This window comes from Dromiciops gliroides, chromosome 5 (genome assembly GCF_019393635.1).
Source record: "Dromiciops gliroides isolate mDroGli1 chromosome 5, mDroGli1.pri, whole genome shotgun sequence".
NCBI lineage: Eukaryota > Metazoa > Chordata > Mammalia > Microbiotheria > Microbiotheriidae > Dromiciops > Dromiciops gliroides.
Window position 1 is genome coordinate 40210789 of NC_057865.1, and position 25007 is coordinate 40235795.

A 25007-nucleotide genomic window follows, 5' to 3' on the forward strand; every position below is an offset into this window, starting at 1 on the left:
AATGAATGAATGAATAGACAAATAAATAAATAAAATTAAGTAATTGATTGAGATATAAAGTACAGGTTTTCAACGTATGCTCTAGGGAAACCAGAGGGTCCCTGAGATATTTTCAGGGAGGTCTGTGAGGATCAAAGCTATTTTCAAAATAAACCAAGATATTTTCATTTCTAATATGGTAAATATGGGTAGCTATAATCCACATAAATGAAAACTACCTCAGTAACTTTTGAAAAAGTAAAGGGGGACAGCTAGGTGGCGCAGTGGATAAAGCACCAGCCCTGGATTCAGAAGGACCTGAGTTCAAATCTGACCTCAGACACTTGACACTTACTAGCTTTGTGACCCTGGGCAAGTCACTTAACCCTCATTGCCCACACACACACACACACACACACACACAAAGGTAATGTAAAGGGAGCCCTGAGACCAAAAAAGTTTACGAAGCACTTGACAATTATTATTTTCACACTTTACACTTTTGCCCACATTAGATTGGCTTGGACAGCCTGAGGAGATAATAAGGAGCATTGCAACTGACATTTATTGAGCATTTTCAGGTTCCCCAAAACTTTTTTATGTGGATCCTCACAATGACTTCATGAAGTCAAAGTCATGTTATAGCATTCTTGTCATTCCCATTTTACAAAGGAGGAAACTGAGGCTGAGAGCCATTAAGTGACTAAGCCAGGGTCAAGCAGCTGGTAAATGTCTGAACCAAGGTCTTCCTGCCTTCAAATCCATCACTCCAGCCACTAGGCAAAGCAGCTGTTTTTCTAAACTTTTACTGCAGTCCTTCCTTTGGGCTTCTAGGGAAGTTGTCACCAGGACTAATGTAATCATGGGTAGGCAGCAATGAGGAAACAGAAGCTCAGAAAGGGGATGTCATTTGTCCACAGTCACATAGCTATTAACTTAGACTGAGACTGGCAGAGAGCAACAAAGAAATAAGTATTTATCTAGCACCTTCTACATGCAAAGAACCTTTTACAAATATTGCTTCATTTGATCCTCACAACAACTCCATGAGATAGAAACTATTAGGATGATCCCCATCTTACCAGTTGAGGAAACTGGAGCAAACAGAGATTAAGTGACTTTCCCAAAGTCACACACTTAGTAAGTGTCTGAAGTCAAATTTGAACTCATATCTTCCTGATTCCAGGCCCAGTGATCTATCAATTTCCAACACTCACTGCCTAATCTGGTAGAGGTTAGAATAACAGGTGAGAGGGGGCAGCTAGGTGGCACAGTGGATAATGCACCTGCCCTGGATTCAGGAGGACCTGAGTTCAAATCTGGCGTCAGACACTTGACACTTACTAGCTGTGTGACCCTAAACAAGTCACTCGACCCTCATTGCCCCATAAAACAAAACAAAACAGAAACAGAATAACAGGTTAGAAAGACAAACAGCAGCAGAAGGCCTAAATATTAGTCATTAGGGCTCAGCTAAAACCTGCAGGCAAGAGATGTACACATAAGAGACTGGCCCTCCAATCAAGTAATTGATAAAATGCCCACAAGAAACATGACTTATATGCACAGAAAATAAGATAATGATGCAAGGTGATGAGCAGCCTCCTTCCAGGCTCCTTCTTGAATCCATCTTTTATCTCAATGGCTCCAAAGATGCACATCTTGTTCCTTCCCAGCTCTCACCTACACAACCCTTGTCCATGTCCTCTGATCAGTCTTCCAAGAGGACCCCCCAGCGCTATTAGGCTCCCCATCCACTTAAGAGATTCTTACACTTTTTTCATGTATCATGGATCCTCTCTGGCGAAGCCTAGGGAGTCCTCTTCAGAAGAGTGTTTCTAAATGCAGGAAACTCAATATGTAGGATGAGAAAGAAGATCAATTCTATTGAAATGTAGTTATCAAGGGGTGACTAGGTGGTACAGTGGATAGAGCACTGGCCCTGGAGTCAAAAGGACCTCAGTTCAGATCTGGCCTCAGACACTTGACACTTACTGGCTGTGTGACCCTGGGCAAGTCACTTGTTATCAAAATATTAAAGTTTGCATACACCCCCCCCCAGGTTAAGAACAAACACAGATTCACAAAGGAAGGCCCAAGAGTCTTTCACTCCCTTCACCTTGATCAGAAAAGGAAAAGAAAAGGTTAAAAACCTGGGTCTGGTTGGGGCCTCATGGCCACAGAGGAGAGCAAGTATGAAGGCCTTTCTCTTTTACTGCATTGGTCTGTCACTGGACATTATAGGTGAAAGACTCTCCCAATATCCCACCAGTAACTAAGGTTAAAGGTGGGGGGGGGGCTGATGCTGACTAGCCTTTTTGATGCCTTCAGCGCTCATCAAAGAGTTCCCCCTTTACCCCAAAGTTGGACTAGGGTCCAACAGTCCCTCCATAGCACTTTGCTTATATACCATTATGAATCTCCCTGAAGCAAGTTCCCCAGGGTCCTCCATGGGGAAAGGTCGCATCAGCCAATGAAGTTGAAAAGTCTGCCCATGCACCAAACCCCCATTATACTTTCTTTTATGGGGTACCATAGCCTAAGATGTATCCCCAAGTGGCCAGCCTACTGATGATGAGCACTTAGTTTGGACCTCGGGAAGCAGTCTGTCCCTCTTATATCTCTCAAAACCTTCCTATCATGGTAGAACTCTGCTTATGTAGTCTTCAAGAAACTAGAGTCACCTCTATACCACAATGTTTCAAAGTATGACCCAATGTCTCACAGTCATTCGCTATTTAGTATTGTTGGAAATAAATCTTCAGCATCGTTCTCAGTCTTGCTAAGGAACATTATGGAGGAAGAGCCTGGATTGGCTCCATTGACCTGGAATCCCATCACATCCTTTCCCACTGAATCACAGAGTCACATAATTTTGAGTTGGAAGGGATCTCAGAAGCCACAATCTCTGGAATGGAATTCCTCAGACTGGGACCAGGTTTTTGCCTTTCTTTATATGCCCAGTACTTAGCAAGGTGTCTGCTACATAGTAAGCATTTAATAAATATGGGTTGACTGATTAATTGACTTACAAAAAGTCATCCATGGGGGGCAGCTAGGTGGCGCAGTAGATAGAGCACTGGCCCTGGATTCAGGAGGACCTGAGTTCAAATCCGGCCTCAGACACTTGACACTTACTAGCTGTTGTGACCCTGGGCAAGTCACTTAACCCTCATTGCCCTGCCCCCCCAAAAAATGTCATCCATCCTTTGCATGCAGACATCGAGAGCAGCCACTTCCTGCCAAAGCAGCCGATTCCATTTGGGAATAGCTATCCTTGTTAGGAGGGGGCAGCTAGAGTCCAGGACCTGGAGTCAAGAAGACTTACCTTCCTGAGTTCAAATCTGACCCCACACACTTACTAGCTATATGACCGTGGGCAAATCACTTAACCCTATTTTCTCATCTGTAAAATGAGATGGAGAAGAAAATGGCAAACCACTCTAGAATCTTTACCAAGAAAACCCCAAATGGGGACACAGAGAGGTAGATATGACTGAACACTTGAACATCCTTGTTAGGAAGTTTTTCCTTTTATTAATCATAAATTTCCTTCCTTCCTATTGCCCCTAGTTATAAAACAACAAACAAAACAATGTCATACTTCTTGCTGAATTATTTATTTTGGAAAATATAGCTATTTTTATTTTAAAAGCATATTATTTATGCTAACATTTAATGTGTTTATTATTCTAAATAATGAGTAGATATTTCAAAATGTGATCCATTTTCATTTCTAATATGATGAATATTAGTAGATATAACCCACATAAACAAAAACTCTCTGGGGTCCTCAATAATTTTTAAGATCGAAAAAGGACTGGGGCAGCTAGGTGGCGCAGTGGAGAGAGCACTGGCCCTAGAGTCAGGAGGACCTGAGTTCAAATCCAGTCTCAGACACTTGACACTTGCTAGCTGTGTGACCCTGGGCAAGTCATTTAACCCCAATTGCCACACACACACACACACACACACACACACACACAAGATTGAAAAGGATTCCCAGGAGAAGCTAAGTAGCACAAAGGACAGAGCATTAGCCCTGAAGTTGGGAGGACCTGAGTTCAAATTTCACCTCAGACACTTACTAACTGTGTGACCCCAGGGCAAGTCACTTAACCCAAAATGCCTTAAGCATCCAGGGCCATCTCCAGTCATCCTGGTGTATATCTTGCTACTGGACCCAGATGGCTCTGAAAGAGAAAGTGAGGTTGGTGACCTTGCAAAGTCCTTTCTCACATCCAATCCAGTGCAAGTCATTAAATCATCCTGAAATCATGGTCCTCTTTGAGAATGATGGACAACAACAAGAATTCCTTGATAATATCCCCAAACCAAAAAGTTGGAGAGTCTCTGGAGAGTCTTCTGGGGCACTGAAAGGTTAAGTAACTTTCCCAGGGTCACACAGCCAGTATGTGTGAGAGCAAGGTTTGAACTCAGGCCTTCTTGTAGCAGGAAAGATACCTTTCTCCACCTTAAGTAAGACTGGAAAATATGAACCACAGCAGGCTTTTTTTTCAGATCCTCAATACTGAATGATATGATATTAGGTATATCATTACCAGGGCTGGTAAACATCCCTAGGGTTAATAAAAAAATTTCCAAGCTCTCTCTTTTCCTTTTTTTCTTTTTTTTTCTTTTTCTTTTTTTTTCTTTTGCAGGGCTTACCCAGGGTCACACAACTAGTAAGTGTCAAGTGTCTGAGGTTGGATTTGAACTCAGGTCCTCCTGAACCCAGGGCCAGTGCTTTATCCACTGCTGCACCTAGCTGCTCCCCCCCCACCCCGCCCCAAACTCTTTCAAACATTTTAGAATATAAATTTTGGGCTTATACCTTGTTCTCTATTCATATCAAACCAAGAAACTTCTAAATGCTGAATCTCAAAGTGGCTTGAGGGCTCTCCATTGCCTTTTAATTTAATTATTCAAGGGCAGAAATGGGACAGTGGGAATTACAGTTATCCAAGAGCCCCCAGCTGTGAACAAATATGATTCACACTCAGTGAACCTTTATCTGCTAACTTACCCTCAGAGTGGTGAAGCCCTGTGTTAAGCTGTTTAAAAGGGAAAAAAAAGGCTAGTGCTTAATTCAAGGTTCACAGGGGAGATCCTGTCCTGGTACATTTTGTACTGGAGAGAAGCAGATCAGCGCAATCCCCTAAACTAGTCTTTTTTAAGTTCATCAAAGGTCAGACTGTCTGGGGTCTGAGTCAGTGTGAATGTGTTCTGTTACCCAGTGGGATTTCTTCCCATGTGGGTGTGATGGCTAATGTGGAGGTTTTTCTTTTTATTATTGTTTAGCAGGCATAGGGACTAGACCTGGGAGGGGGAGTACCCCCTACTCCAATTTATTGCCTCAGAGGTTTTGAGATCACTGAAGAGGTTGTGACTTATCTGAGGTCACACAGAAGTGGAGTTTGAACCCTGTTCTTCTTGGTTCTCAGAATGCTCTCTTTCTCTTGGAGCACCTATAAGTCAAACAACACTATCCATACCTCTGGGAAAGGGTGTGTCAATGAATTCTTCTACATCCTATTCTATCCCTGTACATTTTCCAGAACGGAACATCCTTCCCTGGCCACTGCCCTATATGTGGTCCCCCAACCTGCCTCCCATTGAAATGTAAGCTTCTTGAGGGCAGAGAGTGACTCACTTTTATCTTTGTATTCCCAGCACAATAGTAGGCACATAGTAAGTACTTAATAAATGCTTTCCACTCATTCATCCCCAAACTGGTCTAAGTATCTTTCAAAATGAGCTTCAGATTATATTGGGTTTTCATTATCATAAGAAGAATTTCATGATCCTTCTGCCCACATTCATATTACCCCTGGTAACAGAGAGAGAGCTCAGACTTATAAACCATCCATTGTCCATAGCAAATCCACATAATTTCTCTTGTTTCTTTGAGAGTCTCTGATTTCTTTCTCCTTACATGAAATGGGCAGTAGTATGGAGAGGGAGACAGACTCATAAACATGGAGAACAATAAATTCTATTTAACGCCTGATATCATGTAGAGTAATTCTTCCCTCCCCTTCCACACCGCCAGAGAGAAGCAACACCTACAGCAAATACCACATTCCATGGTGTCCCATCATCACACAATGAGCTGGCCAATAGGTGATCCTTCATCTCTCTCTGCTTACTCAAGCATCAAAGCTTGGGATCAAAGCTTTTGTCTTCACATAGCCTCACCTCCAGGAAGATGTGCACAAACATTCTGCTAACATCCTTGCCTCTCAGGCTAAGGAAGCATGTTTTAGTCTCTTAAAAACAGTAAAAATAAACCTCGAGGGCCAAGTTTCATTATTCTGGTCTCCTCTCTCAGACCCTCTCTCTTCTGAGATCATGGCTAGGGAAGGGGAACCTGACCCACTGAGAATGTGAGAATTTATCATTTGATAGGCTAAAACTTTGGTGGTTTCAGCCTCTCCAAAAACCATTTCATTGAAGGAATATGGCTCCTGATCTGCCTTTTTACAGTTGAGGGGACATCCCCATTCTCTCCAGAGCCAAAGTTATTAACCTGGGGTCTGTAACCTTATTTAAAAAAAATAATAAACATTTTTATTTATAGTTTTGAGTTTCAAATTTTATCCCTCCCACCCTCCCTGAAGTGGTAAGTAATCAGTTGTGGGTTATACATATGAAATTATGTAAACCTTATTTTTTAAATTTTTAAAATTTTTTTCCAGTTACATGTAAAGATTTGTTTCAACATTCAACATTTTTGTAATATTTTGAGTTCCAAATTTTTCTCCTTCCCCCTCTTCCTTTCCCCCTCCCCAAGACAACAAGCAATCTTATCTATGTGACCTTATTTTTTAAAAATAGTTTGCTATTTCAAGATACTTGCTTTCCTTTGTAATCCTATGTATTTTATTCTACACATTTAAAAATATGACCCTAAGAAGGGCTTTGTAGATTTCATGAGACTGCTAAAAGGGTCCATGATACAAAAATGGCTAAGAACTTCTGGACTAAGGATGTCACAAAACTCTTAAGATCAAAGTAACTGAAATTCATTTGTATTACAAAATAAATCAATACACAGATCCATAAATAGGAATCCCAACCCCTGGAGTAAATTCTTTGATGATGAAGTAGGGAGGACTAAAGAAGCAGTTGCTTTGGAACAAAGAAATCTATCCCTGATTGTGTCTGCCTAGGGAGAACAGGCAGAATGGTCCCATGGGAGGGTTAGTCCCATGCAGACAGGAACTAGGAAGAAGGTCCTAGCCCATCAAGACTATGGACCTGTTTTAAAAAATCATAATAGGGCCACTAGGTATAGAGCACCGGCCCTGGAGTCAGGAGTACCTGAGTTCAAATCTAACCTCAGACACTTAACACTTACTAGCTGTGTGACCCTGGGCAAGTCACTTAACTCCAATTGCCTCACTAAAAAAAAAAAATCATAATAGAGGGAAAAGGACCTACATGTACAAAAATATTTATAGCTGCTCTCTTTGTGCCGACAAAGAATTAGAAATTGAGGAGATGCCCATTAATTGGAGAATGGCTGAACAAGCTGTGGTATATGAATGTGATGGAATACTATTGTGCTGTAAGAAATGATGAGCAGGCAGATTTCAGAAAATCCTGGAAAGACTTAAGTGGACTGATGCTAAGTGAAGTGAGCAGAACCAGGAGAACATTGTACACAGTACAGCAACATCATGTGATGATCAGCTGTTATAGACTCAACTCTTCTCAGCAATACAATGATCCAAAACAATTCCAAAGGACTCATGATGGAAAATGCGCTCCACATAAAAAAAAAGAACTGTGGAATCTGGATGCAGATTGAACCATACTGTTTCTACTTTTTTTTTCTTTTTTCTCTTTTGTTCAGATTCTTCTTTCACAACAAGACTAATGCAGAAATATGTTTAATGTGATTGTACATATATAACCTATATCAAATTGCTTGCTGTCTTGGGGAAGGGGGAGGGGAGGGAGGGAGGGAGAAAAATTTGAAACTCAAAATCTTATAAAAACAAATGTTGAAAACTACTATCTCTACATGTAATTAGAAAATAATAAAATACTTTTATGATTAAAAAAAAGACTATGAACCTGTTTATTGCATAGTAGCCTAGAGGCTTACAAGCCTGGATGTTGGTGCTGGAGAGCACCCCACCAGGGCACCTACTGTAGCCAGCCATCATTTCATTCATCCAAGCCTGCAATCACTACTTTCCCATTTTCCCTAGTTCTCCACTAGATATCAAACTGAAAGCATAATAGAATAGCAGAAGAGTGAGGCCTAGGGACCCACCACTGTTATTCACTCAAGTGGTGTACCCACCCCACCCCAGCCACTAACTTCTGGTGACTCATATATCTGTCCTTACCCTTGAACCAAATACACAACACACACATACACTATATATATATAGCCAGGCAATGAGGTGACTTGCCCAGGGTCACACAGCTAGTAAGTGTCAAATGTCTGAGTCCAGATTTGAACTCAGGTCCTCCTGAATCCAGGGCAGGTGCTTTATCCACTGCATCACCTAACTGCACCCATCAAAAATATTTCTGATGCTTGAGGGGCTGGTGATAGTCTAAATTTCCTTTCTGGACCACTTAATACATAATCTTTGTTTAATGAAGGACTTCATAGGATCATAAATTTAGAGCTGGAAGGGTCCTTAGCAGTTATCTAGTCCAGTCTCCACATTTTATAGATGAAGAAAGTAAGATCCAGGAGGCAGCTAAGTGGGGCAGTGGATAAAGCACTGGCCCTGCATTCAGGAGGACCTGAGTTCAAATCTGGCCTCAGACACTTGACACTTACTAGTTGTGTGAGCTTGGGCAGGTCACTTAACCCTCATTGTCCTGCCAAAAAAAAAAAGAAAGAAAGAAAGATCCAGAAAGGTTGCATGACCAGCCTGATGTCATGCATGAAGTAAGTAGGAGAGTCAGGATTTGAACTGGGGGTTCTCCAGTTGGGGCAGCTATGTGGCAGAGTAGATAGAGTGCTGGGTCTGGAGTCAGGAAGACTCACCTTACTGAATGGAAATCCAGCCTCACACATCTACTAGCTATGTGACCCTGAGCAAGTCACTTAACCCTGTTTGCCTCAGTTTCCTCACCTGTCAAATGAGCTAGAGAAGGAAATGGCAGACCACTCTAGTATCTTTGCCAAGAAAACCCCAAATGGGAGTCATGGAGGGTTGGACATCACTGAAAAGACTAAACAACAACAACAACAACAATAACCTCTAATTCCAGATATGGTGTACCTTTATGCTTCTCTGTAAATTGGTAACTTCTGGTACCATTCAATTGTTTATTCAACAACTATCTAGCTGATTTCCTACTATATTCAAAGTATTGTTCTGGGAACTGTGGAGAATAAAAACAATGTAAGACATGGTATTTGCCCTTGAAGAAGTTGTGATCCAGTAGGGGATTTGACTTTCTAAAACAGTGATACAATGGAATGAGAAATGGATCTAGAGTCAGGACACTGAGGTTGAAACATCGGGTCTTCCATATGATACTAGGTTTAATTTTTTGTATCTCCATTTGCTTAACTATAAAATAAGAGGCTTCAATTCAATGACTGCCAAGGTCCTTTGCATTTCTAAATCTATGATCCTATGGCCCCAGACCATGTTGGTGCCCCAGGGCCAAGCCTTGTTCACCCTAGGCTAGTTACAGCTCCCCCCTCCCCCAAAACTAGCCAGGTCCCTATTGGGGTTAGGATCAAATAGCTTCTCTAGTTAGTTTTTAAAGCCCTTCATAACCTGGCCTGTACTTAACTTTCAGACCTTTTGATATTACTCGATTCCCCCACACTCCAGGTCCAGCCAAATTGGCTTCTTTGCTAATCCTCTCAGCCCCCCACATGCCATTGTCATCATGCCCATGCACTTAGCTGCCCCCTCTTCCCAGAATGCACTCTTCCTCACCACCACCTCTTACAATCCTTCCTTTCCTTCAGAAAGAACTCTGCACAAGCTCTATCTTCTATGGAAAGCCTTTCCTAGATCTGCTCCACCCCCATCTTCCTGAGCCTTCTCAATTAAAAAAAATGTACCATCTATTTATTTTGGACACCTTTTAAGTATGCTTAATTATACTCACGGGTTTTCTCCTTCTAAAGGAAGTTTTTCCAAACCCCTCTTAATTCTAGTGACTTCTCTCTGCTAATCCCACCCCCAATTTATCCTGTATATAGCTCATCTGTACAATTTTGTTTGTAGTCTCTTCCATTAGTTTATAAACTCTTTGAGGGTAGGAACCATCTTTTGTTCTCCTCCTTTTTTTTTTAATCCCTAGTGTTTAGCACAGTGCCTGAGGCACGGTAGACTCTTAATAAATCTTATTGATTTATTGACCCATAGTATAAAAGCCCCTTGAGGGCAGGGATTGCTGCCTAGCACTTAATTAAAATTTGTTAACTGGATGATGGATATGACTTTCTGTCTGAAATTAAACCAATAACAATCATGTCTCCCTCACCTACCGGTTGAGTATGTGATTAATAAATGTTGATTGATGGGGGCAGCTAGGTTGTGGAGTGGATAAAGCACTGGCCCTGGATTCAGGAGGACCTGAGTTCAAATTTGAGCTCAGACACTTGACACTTACTAGCTGTGTGACCCTGGACAAGTCACTTAACCCCCATTGCCTAGATAGGTAGGTAGATAGGTAGGTAGGTAGGTAGGTAGGTAGATAGATAGATAGATAGATAGATAGATAGATAGATAGATAGATAGATAGATGGATGGATGAATAAATGGGTGGGTGGATAAATGAATTAATTAATAGATAGCTAGATGGACAAATAAATAGATAAATGAATGAACGAATGAAAATATGATGGATGGATGGATGGATGGATGGATGGATGGATGGATGGATGGATGGATGGATGGAAAATAAATGTTCATTCATTCATTCATTGTCTTTTCCAACTCTGAAATTACGGGATTCTAGGAAACTGTACCTCTCACAAATTCCAGAATGCTTAGGAATCCTCGGCCAAGGTCTAATTCAAGAATTAATTCAAATGACTGCCCCCCTCCCCTCCCCCCCCCACCCGTGGGGAGAAAAGAGGGGCGAGACGGAGATGTCGATGACGTTCCAATTCAAGGTAAGCGGCCTCCAACTGAATTCAAGGATATGAAATTGAAAGAATTCAAACCAAGGGCCGCGGGGGCCCAGCTCCTCCCCTTTTTTTAATATCCATGACCCCGGCCCCGCCCCTCGTCATCCTTGGATTAAACTGCTCCCCAGCCGAGGCGCCCAGCGCGGTGCTCGCTGCAAGCTCGCAGGTGCTCTCCAGGATGAGGACGTCCGAGCTGGGCTCCTCCTCTTCGCTGGTTGTCTTCGCGTTCTTTCTCCTTCTCTGGCCCAGCCAAGCCGCGGCAGCCAAGGAGCTCAAGTTCGTCTTATTAGTAAGTAGACTTTCCTCCCCGCTGCTTTCTCTTACCCCTTTGTTCCCTTCGGGAGGGAGGGAGGGAGGGCAGGTGGGGCGCGGTGTAGGGTTTCATCTCTCCGGAGCTACTCCTGGGACGCCCCAACTGCCCACACTGCACTCCCAATTTACCGCCAAAGTGAATAAGCGAGTTTCGCAAATTTTTCTGCGTGAAGGCCAAAACAAGTCCGGACCCAGCATCAAAGTGAAAAGTTTCTTTCCCTCCCCTCCCCCAAGTTAGCCCCCTCTTTATTCCCCACCTGCCCACTGCATCCCGTCCAGGGCCTCTTGGCTGGTCACCTTTGACTGGGTCTGAGAAGCAACCTGGTGGGGAGGCTGGAAAACAGCAACCTAACATCAGAGTAGGGACTGGAGCCTAGGTACTGCCCCTTTGGAAGCCCTAGAGGACTGAATTAGGTAGAAGGGGGAGGGCCCATAAACCAAAGACCCATTTGGAATTCACCTTGAAGCCTAGAAAGTGAAATTCAATGGTTCAAGGGGGCCTTTCAAAACGTTAGGATTCCTTTGCCTTTGGAATAATTCACTTATTTGCCTTTGTGATGGATGTGAAAATATAAAGAAAATGAGTCATGGAATGAAAAGGTATAGAAAGTGTATTACGGGGGCAGCTAGGTGGCGAAGTGGATAAAACACCGGCCCTGGCTTCAGGAGGACCTGAGTTCAAATCCAGCCTCAGACACTGGACACTTAACTAGCTGTGTGACTCCTGGCAAGTCACTTAACTCTTATTGCTCTGCCCCCCCCCTCGCCCCAGAAAGAAAGAAAGAAAGAGAGAGAGAGAGAGAGAGAGAGAGAGAGAGAGAGAGAAAGAAAGAAAGAAAGAAAGAAAGAAAGAAAGAAAGAAAGAAAGAAAGAAAGAAAGAAAGAAAGAAAGAAAGAAAGAATATCACTGAAGATAGAAATTTAAATGGAGAGGGAAGTGACAAGTACTGGGGAAATCTTTGGTTTTTGTTTTTGGGTTTTGGGGGGGGGGGGTGCGGGGCAATGAGGGTTAAGTGACTTGCCCAGGGTCACACAGCTAGTAAGTGTAAAGTTTCTGAATCCGGATTTGAACTCAGGTACTCCTGAATCCAGGGCCGGTGCTTTATCCACTGCACCACCTAGCTGCCCCTTGTTTTTTTGGTTTTTGTTTTTTGGGGGTATTTTTGGAAATCTTTGTTTACATATGAATCCTAATCTCTTCTTTCTTCTTCTCCTTCCCTAGCTATCCTAATCTTTTTTCTCCTTTTGCTTTCTCATCCCCCTCTCACACCCTCTCCCTTCCATTTTTCTTCTTTCTCTTCTTTCTCCTTTATTCCTATCCTTTCTTTTCCTCTCCTCTCCTGTCTCCCTGGATTCTCTTCTATCATCCTCTCTCAGAAGCACATAAAACAGACCTGGAAAGAACTTCTGTGGCTATCTCCTCTGACTCCCTGGTTTTATATACTTCCTTCTCTCTCTTTCTCCCTCTCCAATCTTCTTTCTTCTCTTCTTCCTTTCCCTCTTCACTCCATTCCTTTACTTTCTTCTGTCTTTAACTCCCCTCTCTTGTTTTCACTTCCCCTCCTCCCTTTACCTGGCCGTTCCCTGTGTCCCCTGGATTAATACATGACAGTCTTTCTTCCTGTAAATGCTCCCCTTAATTGAGTTTTCTCATTGAAAGGAGCCCAAAGATTTCATTTTACTTCCAATGAAGCTCCCATTTTCTCACCTCAGTTGATCCGTGGTTCCCTTCCTTCTATTTGGTACAATAACTATTTATGCAAATCTTGCTGCCTATTCCAGTAAGCCTTCACCAGTCCATGAGTTACCAATGTAGACAGAGGCCAAAGTTCAAGTGTTCAAACATGATTTATACTGAAAAGCAACTGCCAGGCTTCCACTCTGTAAAACTCTCTAATGCCGACTACCTTTTATGGGATGTAATGTATGCAAGTTGAACTCTTTATTTAGAGTCTCTTAGTTCTTTAATTATAGTACATCCTCAGTTTGGCACCAATATGGCACTTTTAAAAAACGCTTTGTTCAGAGGATGGCATCACCAAACGCATGGAATCTGCTATTTGTCCGAGAGAGTTATAGTCGACTCTCAGTAGACTCAGTTAACTGGATACTCCAGTCTGTGAATTATTTGTGGTAAATGTCTTCCCAGACTGGTTTCCTCCTTACTTTTAAATTAGGTTAAGGTACTTTCCCCCACTTATCCATGTTGATACATGTTCAAGAAATGTAAAATGATGTAAATGTTACACAAACATTCAAATGGATCTGTGATCTCTTCGAGATGCATATTTCCTCCAATGACAATGACTGATACCTATGGACGATCACACATCCTAAATGACTTTTACTCATTGCCTCACCTCAGTTTGCCACAAGAGCCCCATCCAACATACTGGGGGGAGAGAGGAACTCCCTTGAGTTGGCCTGACCTGGGAAGGATACTACCAAGGAGCACAAAGAATGTCCAGTAGGTTTTTCTCAATCTTCCCATATGACCAACCTCTCTTCTTTTCTAGTCTTCTAAAATGAGATCCTCTTTTTATGACTCCACTTCTCCTTAGAAATTCCTTTTCTGGGGACAGCTAGATGGCGCAGTGGTAAAGCACCAGCCCTGGATTCAGGAGTACCTGTGTTCAAATCCGGATTCAGACACTTGATACTTACTAGCTGTGTGACCCTGGGCAAGTCACTTAACCCTCATTGCCCTGCAAAAAAAAAAAAAAAAAAAAAAGAAATTCCTTTTCTTTAATGTGTTGCAACCTGTTTATGCCCATGCCATGCCATCCCATTGCCCTTTGGGTAAAGATAAATATCTGTGCAAAATCACTGAGTGAGAGGAGAGTAGATTTCTCTTCTTAGTTTTTGAACATGCTAACAAAACAGATGCCCCTGTTTGTATGTGACGAGGTGCTGATTACATCACTCCCTGAAACATCTGTGAGACTCTTGGATGAGATCCATAATGATTCAACAGAGCTTGATCAAACACAAGAAAGACTAAGTAAATGAAAAATGTTGTTATAGATTGTGATATGCACCTAGATGGATGGACAGCCTATATTACTCATACATGTGGATAAAAACATAGATACAAAGAGACATATAAAAGTACTTTAGACATTGAAAATAAAGAATGAACTGGGTGTAGAATTGAGCAGGAGAATGTCCTGTATTGCTCTTGGGAAATTGCAAAACTCTCTTAATGATGCCACGCTATTCCCTAAAACAAAGGCCCACCTTTATGATACTAATTTCTTCCTGGGCTGTTGTACGACTACAAGTCATGGAACACCACAGTCTCCAAAGAATGGAAATGGAGGTGAGCCAAGAAACATAAGTCTATGCCTCTTCCTGTAGAGAGGTACCTACTCTTGGTAGGAAGAATAGAGAAGCTTTTTCACACTTGGTTTTATATTGTGACCCATCTTAACATTCTCTTTAAAACATTTTCTTTCCCAGGACTAAGTGGGGAGCCAAGTGGCCAATCAATCACACAATCAGCAAACATCTGTTAAATGCCTACTATGTGCCAGACACTGTGCTAGGTGCTGGGATACTGAGACAAAAGATAAAGCGTCCTTGTCCTTGAAGAGTTTATGTTACTAGGGAGATGTAAAGAATTCCATATTATTCCATTGTGGTTTTAAGACAACAAATCGAGCTACTAAACTAAGATCTATACTTTAGGGATGAGTTAGACCAGATAATGTCTAAGGTTCCTTGCAACTTTCAAGATTCTATCATTTATTCAGTTCTTCAACCTTGTTAGTACAGAATTTCCATTCAAGCCACTCTTTGCCCATAATGCCCTCAGGATCCAAGAAATCCACACTACCTTTTGACCAGGTTTAATTTGCTTCCATATGGGCAAACCCCAGGCCAAGAAGCAGTTTCCTGTGGCAGTGGATACCCACCATTGTCTCCCTGTTCCAAGAAGAAACAAAACAAAACACAAACTCCCCCATTGGTGACAGTCCTTAAGAGTAGCCCGGTCTATCTCTGATCCCTACTTCGTCTCTCCGTATTTTATTAGCTGACAAGAAAGAACCCAAGATTGCTTCCAAGATGGCTTGCCTGGTTAATTGGAACAACTATTGAACCATTCGGAATAAAAATGGAAGCTTTCTCTGCTTTCAGATAAAATCTATATTGTTACCAATTCTTCTTGATTATTTTGATAATAAACTCAATTATAACAGAGGGCAGTTTAAAGGAAGGAACAGAAAAGAAAGCCAAGGATTATGAGTGAGGAATCAATACCACTGTGACTTTAGGCAAATCCAGTGATTCTCCCATACCATCATCAGGCTCTTCAGGACTTTTGTCTAGTTCAGAGGTGCACGAAGTGGCCACATGAGGCACTCACCTTGAAAATTTTAGGCAAGGTTTATCGCAGTGATTCACAGGACCCAGAGACAATTGTATCAAGGTCATGTGTGACCAAGAGTCCCTGACTCTTGGGGTATGTAGTATCATGCCTGCAAGAGAGGCCAGTAACCCAGAGTTGCATAACCTACATTCTTTGGGATTGAACGCTTTGTTCAAGGAGGTATTAATAGAAAAACCCAATATGGACTCTAATTTACTTAGTCTGGGATTTCCCCCATTACAATCAAACCTTAAAGCACTATGCAAATGCTAGTTAGAAGGCAGTGGATAGAGCACCGGCCCTGGAGTCAGGAGTACCTGAGTTCAAATCCAGCCTCAGACACTTAACACTTACTAGCTGTGTGACCCTGGGCAAGTCACATAACCCCAATTGCCTCACTAAAAAAAAAAAAAAAAAAAAGACACAAACTTGAAATCAGGAAGACTGAGTTCAAATGCTGCCCCCACCACTTTCTATCTCTGTGATCTCAGGGAAGTCACTTAGCCTTCTGTGCTTCGATGTCCTCATCTGTAAAACAGAACAAATAATAGTCCCTCCCAAGGGTGTTGTGAGGATCGAGTGAAATGACATAGAGAGAGAGCTTTACAAACCTTCAAAGCACTAGGTAAATGTTATTATCACACTGGTAAAATGTACAATCAAAATTTAACTTCATCATCATCCGTTTCAGCCACGCTCGGCCCTGGTTGGGGCAGAAGAAAAGTTAGAACTGCTCACTACTTCAAAATGAAGAGTAGGGTTGAGGGAAGATGGAGAAAGGTAAAAAACCAACACCTAAATCAGGATAAAAATAGCTTCGTCTATGAAATGAGATAGAAGGAAAAGGAGAAGGTTGGCCCAGTTCAGAATGGTGTTGACTTAAGAGCTGCTATCTGGCGATATGCCTAAGTAATGCCTGAAGTGCCATTATATGACAGCTGGCTCTGAAACTGGGATGGGAACAGTGGGGAAAACAGGGCCTTGTGACTCTGGTCCTGCCACAAATGGAATCTCGAATGCATTTTCATTCAGTTGTACAACTATGAATACTGAATTTGGAGTTGGGGACCCCATTTCAAATCCTGCCTCTTCTACTTATTACTTATGTGACTTTACTTAAGCCACTTAACCTCTGGGCCTCAGTTTCCCTATCTGTAAAATGAGGACATTGAACTCTAAGTGCCCTCCCAACTCTAGATCTGTGATCCTATAATCTTTACAAAGCCAATGGCTCCCAGTTTGTGTTCATTAAGTACTTTCTAAAAATTACATAGCATGTTTAAGAGTTGCCCTTAAAATCTTTCCAGCTCACCAAATTATAGAGTTTATAATTATCTATGCCTGATTCCATCTGTATGAAGCCATACATTTGTATATTGCTTTATAATTTATATCTGGATAATGCTTTACTGTTCACAAAGAACTTCACATGGTGCTTGACACATAGTAGACACTTTATTGGGGCAGCTGGGCGGTTCAGTGGATAGAGCACTAGGCATCAAGTCAGGAAAACTTATCTTCCTGAGTTCAAATCCAGGCTCAGACACTTAACTAGCTGTGTAACCCTGAGTAAGTCACTTAACCCTGTTTGCCCCAGTTCTTCATCTGTAAAATGAGCTGGAGAAGGATATGGCAAACCATGCCAGTATCTCTGTCAAAAAATACCCCAAAATGGGGTCACGGAAAGTTGGACACAAATGAAACAACTGAACAAATGTTTATGGACTATGGACAAAGCGCCAAGCATATATTATCTCGCTGGATCTTGTGCAATCACCCTGGAAGACAGGGAGGATAACTATTATTATCCCCACTTTATAGGTGAGGAAGTAGAGGCTCCTCAAAGTAAGTCAGATTACTCAAATGATCCAGCTGAGCCTTCTGATTCCCAAGCCAATGCTCTTCTCACCATACCTCACCGCCTTGCTAATGACAGGGAGAGGCGGATTCATCAGAATTCAATGGCAGGAACTTAGCCCGCCTTAGCTGCTTGGCTCTTTAAACTGAAAATATGTGTTTTTCCTACCAGGAACTTCTATATATTATAAAACCAGGGTTTTTGCTTATGCACGTGTTTCCATCTGTCTTGGGAACCTGATCCTCATCTAAGGTGTTGAGTTTTTTCTAGTGCATAAAAGAGACAGGAGTCTTCATCAGATGAAGAAGTCTCAATAGAATTGGTAAAGAAACCCCTAAATCTTTTCCCCCAACTGGACTGATGGTAGAACTATAAAAGTGATAGTTTAGCCTAGAGGGACCACAACTCTGTTTAAATGACTAAGAAACAATATACGCTATTTTATTTTGATATACCTTCTTAAAAGAAGTTTTAACGATGCTTTTGGTTTTTAGGCCAGTCATTTCTGGAAATATCCAGCCTCTCCCAGCCCTTCCCTTTGAAATGGGATCCTGCCTTTTTGACAAAGAAAAACAATTAAGCAAAAATACCTGATACAGTGATAATGTCTGATAATCTATATATCTTGCTGTGGTAGTCCCCCAGCCCTCTGCCATGAAGGTGGAGATACATTTCATTATCCTTTCTCTGGAACTATTACTTGCCTTTTTCTAAGTTACTCAGAGTTCATTTTCCATAGAGGGATCTTTTCATTTACTTTGTTGTAGCCATTATGACATTCTTCTGGTTGTGCCTACTTCACTCTACATCTGTTCATATAAATCCATCGGGATTCCACATAGGCATGGTTTCTTACTGCACAGTACTATTACATTGTGTTCCTATCCTACATTTAATGTAGGCTATTTTATTAAAATTTTCTCTTGTAACCTCTTTCCTCATACATGGCAGCTATCTTTTTATTACCAAAACTGTGTAACAGTGTCAGTGTGTCCAATAGTTGGATCCAGGAAAATATCATAGGAAATGCCCTGGAATGAAAGGAGACTTCCAACCATTTACATCAATGTAAATATTAGTCATCAACTAACTAATAATGTGGCAGAGTCTGTCCCATGCCTCAATTGTTGGGAAAAGTAAGTGTTTTGGGAAGAACACATGTTCACTCTTCCAGGTCAGGAGGGGATCATTTATGATGATGTCATTCACTAAGTCCCCTTGGTCACCTCAAAAGGTTCATCCCAGGCCAGCGATTTCTATCTAACTGAATTTTCTACTGAGATGTCAATTTTGCATAATACTTGGAAAACAAACAAACACCAGTTTTATTTTACAAAGGAGAGGGGCAGTTAGATGGTGCAGTGGTTAAAGCGCTGGCTCTGGATTCAAGAGTACCTGAGTTCAAATCCAGCCTCAGACACTTGACACTTACTAGCTGTGTGACCCTGGGCAAGTCACTTAACCCCCATTGCCCCGCCCCCCAAAAAATTAAAAAATTAAAAATAAATATTTTACAAAGGAGAAATTAGCGCAGAGATTTAAGGCCTCCTGTATTGCCCTTGAAGCCCTCTTGTGTAGCCGTGGGAAACATAGCATCCAGATGACAGTGGTGAAAACCCACATTGCTTTGTTCATGATAATAGTGACATTTAAGGGACAACTAGATGGTGCAGGGGATCGAGCACTGACCCTGGATTCAGGAGGACCTATCTGGCCTCAGACATTTGACACCACTGTGTGACCTGGGCAAGTCACTTAACCCTCATTTCCCTGTCCCCCCCCAAAAAAAAGAATACTAAAGATAATAGTGACATTTGTGACCCTGATCAATTCACTTCACTTTGCTTGGCCTTATTTTCCTTACCTATGAAATAAGGAGGCTGGAGGAAATTTCCCCTCAGGTCCATCCCCAGGCTAAATCTATGATTCTGTGAAGCCAAGGAGAGGTTGCATGGTGCAGTGGTTAGGGGGCTGGTTGTGGAGACCATAAGATTTGGGTTCAAGTCCTGTCTCTGACACATATTAGCTGTGTGTCCCCAGCTAAGTCACTTGACCACTTAGAGCCCCAAGCTACTCTCTTGCTGGTCCACATGAAGGAAGGGCATTTCCATACTGATAGTCATTTAAACTAATGTATTACACACACACACACACACACACACACACACACACCAAACCTATATCACTTTCCAATAACTTTTTATTAATAACTTTGCTTACAACAATCCTATGAGGTAAATGATGTAAATATCTCCATTTTACTGATGAGGAAACTGTGAGCCAGAGAGAGGATGAATCAATAGCAACTTGGAGGGGGATTCTAGTGGAGCTCCCAAGGGAATCTGTCCTTGGCCTTATGCCATTCAACACTGTAATCAAGGATTGCTGATGCCTCCAGAGATGTCATGTTTATCAAATTAGCAGATTGCACAGAGCTAAGTGGGCTTTTCAGAACACATCGGGTGACAGAATCAGGAAAGATCTGGAAGGATGGCCTAAATCTAATCAGAAGAAACTCAACAGGGATAAATTTGAAGTCCTACACTTTGGTTTCAGTAATTAACTGCAGAAGTGCTGGTCTGGGGAAGCTTGGCTATAATAATAACAACAACAACAATAATGTAGCACTCTGATATTTGCAAAAATGTTTTACATATGATACCTCATTTGTTTTTCACAACTATCCTGTAAGCTACGTGGTATTATTTTTTTTTCAGGGCAATGTGGGTTAAGTGACTTGCTCAGGGTCACACAGCTAGTGTCAAGTGTCTGAGGCTGAATTTGAACTCAGGTCCTCCTGAATCCAGGGCCAGTGCTCTATCCATTGTGCCACCTAACTGCCCCCTAGGTGGTATTACTTTTTAAATTATTTTTATTGATATATTTTGGGTTTTTTAATATCCCTTTCCTCTTCCCTCCCAGGGAGTCATCCATATAATATTTAAAAAAAAAAGAAGAGAAAAAATTAGCAAAACACTGAAAAATTCTAAAAGTATGTGCAGTAGCAGATGCCCATTTTATAGATGAAGAAACAAGCAGACAGGATTTAAATGACTTGCCTAGGATCACACAGCTAGTAAGTGTCTGGACTAGGACTTAAGATCAAGTCTTTCCGGTCCCATGCCAGCACTCCATCCACCATTCTTAAGAAAGATGATTCATATGAAATGATCTGGCTGAGTTAGTGAATAGAAAGCTCTATATAGGCTAATTGTGTTACAAAGGAGTCAGAAAAGGCTAATAGGCAGTTGGACTATATTAATACTAATGCAGTTTACTTAGCACCAGCTTGATACCATGGAGAACAGAATGAGGAAGCCCCGGTCCACTCACTGTGCACACCATGGTAGGAAGATTGTATTCTATCCTGTGCCACTTTTAGGCGAGACATTGACAAGTTGACACTTTCTAGAGGATGGAAAGACTATGGAGTGACTTGGAAATAATCCCCAGTGAGGGTCAGCTGTGGGATACTAAGCCCTAGAGAAGAAAATGTTATAGGGGGAACGTAAATATCTAAAAAACTATACTGTGGAAGAAGGCTTGGCTCTGTTTTGTTTGACCCCATAAAACAAAAATACTATCAATGGGTGGAGTGTTCACAAGATAGTTTTAAACTCTATATAAAGACAAACTTTTTAGCAATTTGTGGTGGTGGCTCAGTTGTTTCAGTTGTGTTCAACTCTGTGACCCCATTTGGGGTTTTCTTGGCAAAGATACTGGAGTTGTTTGCCATTTCCTTCTCTAGCCCATTTTATATATGAGGACCTGAGGAAGATAGGTATAAATGACTTGCCCAGGATCACACAGCTAATAAAGTGTCTAAGGCCAGATTTGAACTCAGGAAGATGAGTCATATTAATTCCAAGCCCAGCACTCTGTGCACTATGGCACCACCTAGCTTCCTGACCTAGCAATCAGAGATGGTTAAAACCCAAGTGGGAGAAAGTGGACCTTGATAATGCATAAAAAGCTTCCTTTCACCAGTACAGACTTTAGCTAATCATCCCCTACCTCTATCCTTCCTCACCCTTGATCATATCAAATCTCTGTGCCTCATCTGTGAGCCTTTGTGGAGTACACGATGGGAGTGTAAAAGCACAAGACTGCATGGAAAGATCAAAATACTCCCCCAAAACATCATTCTCTCCCCTGACAATGTTAGCCGCGAGCAACATTCCACCCTGACTTTTAAGGGGGTGGGGTCACTAAGGTCCTGCAGTCACAGCTAAATGTGATCCCAAACAAGCATCTGATTTATTTGCAGAATGATAATAATTTTCGATAAGATGATCCTTTAAGGTTTCCAAAATGTTTTCCTCACAACATCCCTGTGGAATAGATACTGCAAGGACTTATTCCCATTTTACAAATAAGAAATCGGAGGCTCATCAGAGATGTTCATTGATTTGCCCCTGGTCAGAGTTAGTAAGTGTCAGAGTTGAGATTTGAATCCAGGTTTCCAAGACCAACACTGTTACCATTATGCCTCTCTACCTCTCAATGTAACCAGTATATGGGAAGAATCTGACACAGTATATTCCCATGGTTACAAACATCTGTCTCTTATTAGATAGCATCAGAGATAACTGGGGCAGGGTGTGAAAGGGGAGAACAAGGGAAATGAACTAACTAAATGCAGTATTTTGTGTTCCCTTTTCCTAGGGTTTACAAAAACCCTAAACAAATTTCCAAGTTAACAAGCCTAAAATGCTACCTTTGACACATACTGGCGATGAGACTCTGGGCAAGTTACTTAATTTCTCTGGGCCTCAGTTTCCCCATCCGTAAATTGAGGGAGTTGGACTGGATGACATCTGAAGTCCCAACTCTCAATCGCTGATGCTCCTGCTGGAATCAGCACTCATCATGAGTGCCAATATCAGTGAGACCACAGACCCGTCAAAGCCTTGAGAAATTAAAGAGCTGAATTCTACCTCTCTCTACCCCAGCCCCCAAACTCCTGGTTCACTTTATGGGGCCAAACGATACAAGGCCAACCCCTCTTCTGCACAAAGGCCTTTTGAACACTTAAAGGTGTTACTGCCTCCTAATGAGCTCAGTTGTCTCTAACCTACTGCTCACGGTTCCTGTGACACTTCATGATGCTGAGGCCCCTCAGCATCCTTGTTATCCTCAGAGCCCAATTCCCTCAACATCCTTGTTGCTCTACTCTGAACAGGGTCCAGCTTTTCAGTGTCCTTATAAAAGGCAACACCCAGAACTGAACACGATATCCCTGCTACGTATTGGGTCTTTACTAATACAGGAGTGAGCAGGAGAGTCAGGGGTGAAAGAGGGAATCAAGTATTGGGCCTGGAACCAGGAAGACTCTGGACATGTCACTTAACCAGTCTGTGCCTTGGTTTCTTCATCTACAAACTGAAGTCCATGAGCTCAATGTTCCCTACCATCCCTTCTAGACCTAGCTCTGTCATCCCGTGACAATGCAGCAGCAAACACGGGAGGCAATGTGGCATGGTACACAGAGGGATACCTTTGGAGCCAAGAAGACCTGGTTTCAAATCCTGCCTAGGATACATTCCAACCAAGTGACCTCAGTCACTTAGCCTCCAGGTGACCTTGCCCACACTCTGAGATCAGAAGAGTTGGTCTGCATTGGTGAAAGGAATCTGTCACATCAAACACCAAATGAAATCACAGATCCAGACTCCTGCCACCCCCCAAAAAAAGTTTACCTCAGCTTTTTCAACTGTTCTGTCACAAGGGTTGACATACCAAGCTTGGAATCCACTGGTTTTCAGGCCATCTGAGATGAGGTCCATTGTTTCGGCTAGAGCACCAGGTCTTGAGTCAGAAAGATCTGAGTTCAAATCTAGCCCATGCTTGATCCTGGGCAAGTCACTTAACCTCTCTTTGCCTCAGTTCCTCATCTGTAAAATGGAGACACACTCGAGAATGAAATGGCAAACCACTTCAGTATCTTTGCCAAGAAAACCCCATGGACAATGTCCTTGGGGTCATAACTGAATGGCTGAACAACAACTAAATTTTCTTCTTTCCTTCCAGAGTATTGTGCACTTGAACATAGGATATGGTTTCTTCATTGTTTTCTAATTATAAAGACTTTGGCAGGGAAACTCCATTGAAACACAGAACATTTCAGTGAAGCCTAGTTTGGGCAGAGAAGAACCAATTTGTTATTGTAACTTCTGCCAACCTTAGTACCTGACTAGCCCTTTGTGATTTTACTTGGGGGGTGGGGGAAGACCTTCATTGATTGACAGCAACTTCTACATCATGCAATGGGAAACATTTAGGAGATTCAGGTTTGAAGCAGGATCCTCTGAGACATGGAAAAAACTTACTAGCACATCATCCATTCTCAACAGGGTATGCAAAGCTCTATACAAATGTAAAATACTCTTTCTATTATCATAAAGGATTTTCTGACATGATAAATATGCCTAAGGCTCCATCTCTGGAAGAAACCAAGCATTCCGCTACTAGGCCTAATAGCACAAGGTACATGGCAATGCATCTTAAAAGGTAGTGAACCTGGAAACATTTTATTAATGATAGCAAGGTCCATTACCTATGAACAGATATTGCAAGCTAGCAAACGGGAAAATGAAACATTTCATTCTCAGTGGTTCTCCGAGGTGAATGTCTATGCAAAACAAACCCAGAATGCAAATGATATATAAAATTCACTGTTGTTCAGATCAGTATAAATATATAAAAACATATTCTAGATAAAACAACAATTTCCTATAATTTTAGGCTTTCAACAAAGTGATAATCTCTTTAATTATTCAGCAATGGTAAATCCTTCTAGGAAAGTCACAGCCCCTCAGTAGTGTTAGAAGTCTGAAGACCTGTCCCCTGAAGGTTCTGTACCATTAGGGGCCAGGATCATACAACAATTTAACTCCAGTCCTCATTCATCTCCGGGACCATGGATGTTTGTTGAATGAATGAATAAACCACAAGAAAGAAGGAATGGGTGGAGCTGAACTCTCTTTTCCTCTAAGACAGAAACCATCCAGGATGGTTCTTTGTTTACATTCAAGAAAAAAAAAAAACTATTGAGGCAGTGTGTCTTTGGCTGAGGCAAAAGCTCACAAGAGTAGTGTTGATTGCTTCTCTGTGGTACTTATCCATTTTCTAAGGTGGGGGTGGGAGCAAAGTCCAGACCTGTGATTTCATCAGAATATTGAACTCTGTATGGAAAATGCCACCACCACTTCTGAGCCAGAGCTGACCTGAAACTTTCGAGTTGCCGGGGAAACTGAGAAATTAAGTGATTTGTCAAGGGTCTTGATCAGAGGCAGGTCTTAATCCCTGGTCTTCCTAACTCCACTCCACCACCTTTCTATCTATTATGTTATATTGTGTGT

At 41.9% G+C, this 25007-nt stretch overlaps 1 protein-coding gene across 5 annotated transcripts in view; it reads left to right on the top strand.

The window, feature by feature from the left end:
• The first annotated feature begins 11259 nt into the window (after positions 1-11259).
• ACP3 (acid phosphatase 3) overlaps positions 11260-25007 on the top strand; it is a 50934-nt gene continuing 37186 nt past the window's right edge. For all 5 annotated transcript variants that reach the window (XM_043968479.1, XM_043968481.1, XM_043968478.1 and 2 more), the window contains exon 1: positions 11260-11396. In XM_043968479.1, the coding sequence (XP_043824414.1) occupies positions 11286-11396 (111 nt within the window). In that variant the 5' untranslated portion in view covers positions 11260-11285. The remainder of the gene's footprint in view (positions 11397-25007) is intronic.